This window comes from Eschrichtius robustus, chromosome X (assembly GCF_028021215.1).
Source record: "Eschrichtius robustus isolate mEscRob2 chromosome X, mEscRob2.pri, whole genome shotgun sequence".
NCBI classification, from domain to species: Eukaryota; Metazoa; Chordata; class Mammalia; order Artiodactyla; family Eschrichtiidae; genus Eschrichtius; species Eschrichtius robustus.
The window spans coordinates 25,484,080-25,492,051 of record NC_090845.1 but is presented as its reverse complement, the minus strand read 5'-3'; the positions used below and the strand labels follow the sequence as shown (position 1 = coordinate 25,492,051).

General features: G+C 35.9%; 1 protein-coding gene across 1 annotated transcript; it reads left to right on the top strand.

The window, feature by feature from the left end:
• The first annotated feature begins 7,302 nt into the window (after positions 1–7,302).
• Positions 7,303–7,671, top strand: LOC137757168 (small nuclear ribonucleoprotein E-like). Its single transcript, XM_068533804.1, has one exon. The coding sequence runs from the start codon at positions 7,340–7,342 to the stop codon at positions 7,616–7,618; it is 279 nt and encodes a 92-aa protein (XP_068389905.1). The 5' UTR covers positions 7,303–7,339; the 3' UTR covers positions 7,619–7,671.
• The last annotated feature ends 301 nt before the right edge of the window (positions 7,672–7,972 follow it).

Here is a 7,972-nt window from a genome sequence, read left to right as displayed (position 1 = left end):
ATATGTGTATATGTGTGTGTGTGTATGTGTGTGAGAGAAAGAGATCTGGGAAAATGGAAATGCATACTAATAGTGTCCAATGGAGTTTTGAAGGTTTCAGGAAAATAAAATAGCCCAACTGGGTCTGAAATTAAAAGTTAGAGAGGTCAGATGGTGTTAGGCTTGAAGGGCATTCTAGGATCATAGGAGCAGGAACCCGAACTGGTGTGTCTTATGCCAAAGCACCACAAGCAATTCAGTATGAGGAAGGGAGGGCTGGGAGAGACAAGAACTAGATCATGACGTGTCATATATTATGTTAAGAACTTTGGATATTATCCCATAAAATGAGATTACAATAGGAACATGTTTTAAAAATTGTGAATCAGTATGTTGTACACTTGAAACATATAATATTGTATATCAACTATACCTCAACAGAAAGAAAAGAACATGTTTTGGATGTATTTGGTGTATCTGGTTGTATATGGCCATTAGACAGTTGGATATTTCAGTTGAAATTATGGCGACAGCTTGTCGCTGGAGAAAGAGATTTGAATGTGATCAGCATGGAGATGGTGGTGATAGATGTATACTCGATCTATCTCTACTATAGATCAGCGTATAATAGAGACTGGAAAATTTACCCATGGGAAAATTGTGTAGAGGGAGAAAAGCAGTGGTCAAATGATGAAACCAAAGATTCTTGAACATGTTATTATTTTCTATTTATACCAGTTGTAGGGAAAATTAGCTTACTCTCCATGGCAGAATCTACTGACTACAATTCTGAAAATTACTGGCAAGGAGAAGTACAGTGTTCTCTAAAAGCCGTAATGATGGGGATAGGGAGAACAGAGCGGGAGCTACTCAAGCTTGTCAAATAAAAAGGAAATGACAGACAGCAGCTTGTTTATAGTGCTCACTGTGTATCACGTACCATTCTAAATTATATATATATGTCCTCACTTAATCCTCACAACAGATTGGAACAGAGAAAGGTCAAGTAACTTGACAAACTAGTAAGAGCTAAAACAGAGATTTTTTTTTTTAAAGAGCAGAATTTTTACCCAGGACTTTTGGCTGCAGCATCTCTGCTCTCAACCATCACTGCCTCTCTCTGCTTAAACTAGTTCCATAGTTTTCAGAATTTAGCTAGTGATATCATGGTGATATTTTAAAATCTTATAACTTCAGCTATAGTCTTCCTGGTCTTGTATTAGAAGCAGCTAATATGCTACATTTCCTTGCTTCGGTTTGTACTCTAGTAGGTTCTGACTTTTTGATAATTGCTATAGTGATATTAACAATAACAAATGGAACGTTAAGTGTGCCTATTTATTAAGTTAACTATTATTTATTGGGAAATCAGAAGCTATTTAAACTCTTTTAAAAAAATTCACAAAGGAAGTAGAAATATTAAGAAAATTTAGAATAAAGATGTCCTATGATAAAGATATCCAGCTGTTTAATCTTTGTGACATCAGTTTCCTCATCTGTGAAATGATATCTACATTACAGAATAGTTGTGGGAGTCACAGTGTGTGTTCATAGAACATCCCATATAATACTTGCAAACGAATTTCTCAATATTTTGTATACTTCATTTAAAAATATATTTGAAATTACAACTCAGAGTTGTATTCCAAACATAATGACTGCTATAAGGAAGAGAGGGGCTTCCCTGGTGGCGCAGTGGTTGAGAGTCTGCCTGCCAATGCAGGGTACACGGGTTCGAGCCCTGGTCTGGGAAGATCCCACGTGCCGCGGCGCAACTGGGCCCGTGAGCCATAATTGCTGAGCCTGCGCGTCTGGAGCCTGTGCTCCGCAACAAGAGAGGCGGCGATGGTGAGAGGCCCGCTCACCGCGATGAAGAGTGGCCCCCGCTTGCCGCAACTGGAGAGAGTCCTCGCACAGAAACGAAGACCCAACACAACCATAAATAAATAAATTAAAAAAAAAAAAAATGATCAGGTCTTAAAAAAAAAAAAAAAAAAAGGAAGAGAAACATTATTGTCTAGCTATTAGTAGAACATTAAATTGTCTTACCTTCATTCACTTCACAAAAATCTAATTTCATGTAAAATTTAAATCTTAGAATAATGATATCTTAATGTCAGGTTAGGAGTACTTTGAAATTTTTAGTTTCAGTATTCTAAAATTAGACATCTAATTTGCACCACCTCAAAGGATGCCCATAAATGTCTTTCATACATCCAAGTTTGTGAGGTAGAGCTAATATGACTTTAAAATAACATTTTAGTCATAGGTAAAGGGAAAATAAATTTCTCAAAAATATCCCATTAAGATAAGGAAAGAATAAAGTCAGTGAAATGAAAATCCCTTCACATAATAGTCTGCTATCATGTATAATTAAAATCTCATTTGTGGACTTCCCTGGTGGCACAGTGGTTAAGAATCCGCCTGCCAATGCAGGGGACACGGATTCGATCCCTGGTCCAGGAAGATCCCACATGCCGCGGAGCAGCTGAGCCCGCGTGCCACAACTACTGAGTTCGCGTGCCACAACTATGAAGCCTGCACACCCTAGAACCCGTGCTCCTCAACAAGAGAAGCCACTGCAATGAGAAGCCGGCGCACCATAACGAAGAGTAGCCCCTGCTCGCCGCAACTAGAGAAAGCCGGCGCACAGCAACGAAGACCCAGTGCAGCCAAAAATAAATAAATAAATTTTAAAAATAAAATAAAATAAAATCTCATTTGTTTTAGAAGTCTAGGAAAATATTCCCATTCAAACATAAGCTGCTTATAAAGAACTGGGGAAGATGAAATAGAGGGCTTTATTTTTCCTAATCATATATAATGTCTGTATATGTGTGTTAGCATTTTTGAATTTGCATTAATATTGAAATATTAATTTGAGTCTGTTGAGAAAACATTTACTGAACACCTACTCTGTGTGGCACTATGTAAGGTTTTGAAGATACAAAGGAGAAAAGGTACTTACCAGCAGGCAGATCACAACGTAGTGAGGGACAGCCAGTCAGAAAATCAATAACTTCAAGAGCAACAGGAAGAAATTACTATGGAAACAGAGATGGGTGCTATATTCTTAGGGAAGTGATTAGGAAAAGCTTAATAAATGAAATGATGTTTTGCGTGGACTTTTATGTTTTCAATAGGAGGGGATAATGTGCATAGCAGTGTGATCATAAGTAATGGGGGGAAGAAAAAAAGATCAGAGAATCTAGTAAATTATATTTTAGGCAATTAAAATGTTCATAATATCTATTCATATTATATACTTATAATAGCTATTTTGTAAGAATTTGCAAAAATATTCCACTTACTAAAACCTTTTAAAGTTTCACAAAATGTTGACTTTGATTTAGCAAAATTAATTTAATGGAGTTACAAAGTGCTGATTTGGTAATATGTAGAAAATGATTGGAGCAAACCTGAGGAAAACGAATACCTTCTAATAGAATACTTTTAAAATAGAATTTTGTCATTTCTTCATACTCTGGTTATGTGTGTGTGTGGTGAGGGGGGGGTGATTTAACATGTGTGCAGGTATGTGATGAAAAATATTTAAAACTTGTGTGACCATATAGGGCTTTTGTAAATAATACTCCCCATCTATCTATCTATCATCTATCTATCTGCAGCTCTCTGTCTATCTATCTATCTATCTAGTTTTTCTCACCAAAAAAAAGAAAAAGAATAAATATAGACTGTATGTGAGTGCCAATGGGAAACTATTTTAACAAAACTACCTGTTCTCGGCCTTGATATAAAATTTAGAATTTGCTCACCTAACTTGTTAGAATTAAGTCATGACATGCAGTAGCTGCTGGTGGCAAAGAAGATGGTAGGAAAGTAAAACTCTCTAAAATATAAAATTTTTGGAATATGTATCTTAGGGCTTTAGGCATTGTAGCTGTATAGAGACAACTGTTGTAAGAAACGTGATTGTAGGCTACGTCTTAATACTTTATTTTCTTCTTCCTCCCCCTTCTTTTTTCCCTGGGAGTTAGTTATATATCAGATAGTTACCTAGAACTCTAACACATGTGCTTTTCCCATACCCCAATCCCACTCCTTGGAGATGGTTTGTATGGAGAGGCATTTTAGTGATCAGTGATTGTAGAATCACAGGATATCATTCTGGAAACATAGTTACTTGATAATTTCTCATTCAAAATCTAAACTCGCTCTTAGGAAGAGCTGTTGTACTAAATAGATCAATTACTATTTTTATACTATCATCATAATAATCTAGAAGAAAAAGTGCTGTACTAAGCACTTTAAATACATTATATAATATGCAGAAAATATAGGCATGTAAAAACACGTGCACACACACTTTTCCAAACCCCTCCAAAGATGTTGCTTTTGAAATATGCTCACTTATTATATCATCTTCCTGAATAAATAACTGGGAAATAGCAAAACTATTTGGCTTGAGAAACTGAATTCTTCCAAATGTGGAATTTGAGTATAAGCCAACACTATTAATTTCACTGGACTATCCAAATGCAAGCATCTGGATGTGAGTATATTAACAAGAATCATGTTTCTATTTCAAATGGCTTAAATATTAGTTTGCAATATTATACATATTTTAATACAAAACTATTATTACCAGTCTCTTTTATCTAAGCCACTGAACAAACCTTAGTATTCACAAATTGTCTTCATCTTCAGACTTCAAACAGTGACAGATAATGTCTGTCGTCTTTTAGTTGTCTGATACTACAGACCTACTACAGTGTGTACTGCAGGGGTTGTGTACCTCAAAGTACATATTTTAAATTGCTTATTTATGTATATTTTGCTTTATTACAAAGAGGATTGGATGCAGCTTACAATCTTAGCGGATTGAACTGATGCAAATCCGCTTTGACCCCCATCTACCTCCACCACTAGCAATTACAAGCACATAGAAGTGTCGGATGAAATATATTCAAAAAAATTCAAATATTTTTGCAATTTAAAGCCAATCTCAAAAAAAAAAAAAAGTCTACTCCCAAAGTATCAGCAAAGAGTAAAGAACAAAAATACAACAATAAGAGAGTGGCCTTACGCCACAGAGGTTTAAATTATTAATTTTTGAACCTGAAGCTAGAATTACTACAACATGAATGAAACTCAAAAGCCTTATGCTAAGTGAAAAAACACGACTCAAAAGGTTATGTACTGGGCTACTGGTTACAGATAGAATGGAATAGACTCATTTCTCTCTGCTTCTCCCTGATAAATATAGCTGAAGACCCTGGACTAATTATAACAGACAATCATAAGAGGACTCTGAAAGGTGGAAAGAAGAGAGCATACTGGGTAGGGAATCTCTGGTCTTGAGGAATGACATGATGGCAAGTTCTCTGTTTTTTTCTTTTCTTTTTCTTATCTTTTTTTTAAATAAATATTTTATATATCCTGACTGGGCGTTGGATTAATGTGTAATATGGAACACCAAATGGGCACATACCCAAAAAAGCCCAAAGAAAAACCTGATTTCTCAGCCAAAAGGTGAGGAAAGGGGCAGCCTAGGATGATAGAGATTTTTTGACAAATAATTGCCCAACCCCAAGCAAACACCATGAGTGGCCCCCCCAAGTCCCTTCCCCTGTGGGGTCAGTGGAGACTGAGTGAGGAGCCTGGACTTCACACTGTTCTCCTGGTGGTGGCAGGGGGAGCCCTTCACCTTCTTAACTAGGGAGTTGGAGAATCTTGAAGAGAGGAAGAAGCAGGAGAAAGAGATTCTTTAAACTTACAGAGGAAGCCCTGGGCAGATCCTTGAGCAACCCACATGTGAAAATGACCCAAATTATCACACCTAAGGGATCAAGAACTGAACTGTAATGTGGAATAACACCCAGGTTTTCAGAGTGATATCTTAGTGGTATACTTCGTAAAAGGAGTCGATCAGAATAGCACTGCAAAGGTTCTGAAAATTAAGTTGTCATTGGATCCACAACCCTCAAAAGTAGGTCAAGACCTACAGGCTAAACCTACACAGGGTGACTACCTGCTAAAATCGAAGATTTAAATAGGACCCAGAATCTCCTAACATAATAGTCAAAATATCCAGGATACAATTGCTAATCACTAGTCACACCAAGAACCAGTAAAATTACCACCTGAATGATAAAAGGTAGATGCTGGTGCCAAGATGACTCAGATGTAGGAAGTATCTCACAAGGATTTTAAAGCAGTTATCATAAAAATGCTTCAATGAGCAATGCTTAAAACAAATGAAACAAAGAAATTATCAGCAAAGAAATAGAAGCTATATAAAAGAGCCAGACGAATGGCTCAACCCACGGAAGAGTTAGTAACCTGAGATATAATGGATATTTAAAATATTAAGAATACCATGAAAAACTATGCCCATACATTTGACAAAAAGGTTAAAAATGAAAAACTGTGTATAAAAGTATAGCTTAGAAGTTTAACTTAAAAAAGAGAAATTCAGAATAAAAACAGAAAAAAACCTTAAAAGTGAATCAATCAAAATGAACCATTCAAATAAAGCGCTGGGATTATATAATTTTATATTAGTTATTATTCAAGGAAATATAACCTCTGTTATACAGAGTGATTCAGAAAATAGAAAAAGAGGAGAAAAGCATCATTACTGTTTGGTTAAATTTTTTTCTTAAGTTGATAGGTTAAATTTTAACTTAGGTTTTTAACCGAAATTTCTTTTATAGCAGGAGTACAAATGATTTATTTCCAAATAACAAAACGCCAAACTCTACCATTCAAAAAATGTCAAACGCCCAAGGATATTTTAACCATGGGCAATATATATTACTAGGTAACTAAGTTGCTCCTTTTTAAAAAAAAATTTTTTTTAATAGACTTTTTCTATGAGCTAGTGAAATGATGGAGGGCATCTAACCGGAATGGTGGTTTTGATTTAGGGATAGTTAATCAGGAACCATTATTTCTGACAGTAATTAGGAAGTGGATCCAGTTTTCTGTTACAGTCACTTACATATATATTACAACAAAATATATACATCTATGACAACAGAATTATCTTTTCAGTCTGTGAGAGACTGCTCATCCTTCTATTTCCTATACCAGAAGCAGGACAAATGAGAATACAGAAGTACCCAGATAGTTTATTCAAACTGTTATAAAGTCATAAAAGCATAGTTAAAGAGATGTGTGGTGGGTGAGAATGAACGCATTCCTGTTCGCTTTATAGGACGCTACAATCTGTTCCTCCAGAGGCAATACCTACTCAGCCTTCTCTCACAATAGCGTTAAGGCACAGGTTCTAATCATCATCAGTAACTGAAGATCTATATTGAGTTCTCCATTACTGTTTTACTTAAAACCAATTTCCAGGGTGTGCAGGATAGTGGGGTCTTTGTGAGCTTCCACCATGACGTACCGGGGCCAGGGCCAGAAGGTGCAGAAGGTGATGGTGCAGCCCATCAATCTCATCTTCAGATACTTGCAAAATAGATCTCAGATTCAGGTGTGGCTTTATGAGCAAGTGAATATGCGGATAGAGGGCTGTATCATTGGTTTTGATGGGTATATGAACCTCATATTAGATGATGCAGAAGAGATTCATTCTAAAACAAAGTCAAGAAAACAGCTGAGTCGGATCATGCTAAAAGGAGATAACATTACTCTGCTCCAAAGTGTCTCCAACTAGAAATGATCAATGAAGTGAGAAATTGTTGAGAAGGCAATACAGTTTTTTTAGGTGTCCTTTGTTGGAAGTGTAGTTCTAAAGCATTTATTCATATTGTTTTGCTCACCGTTATGTTATTACCAGATGACAATAAATGCTGTGGGATTGTTTTTATTAAAATATTTACATTGTTTCCTTCTAAAAACAAACAAACAAACAATTTCCACCTTTGGAAGGATATGCCAGGGAAATATCAATAAAAATGTCTCTCTTAGTGTAGATGTAAATGGCTGTTGCCTTTCTGGAGGCAAATGGACAGCATATATTAAAATTTAAATATGAATACAGTTTGATCCAGTAGTTATTTTGTTTAAA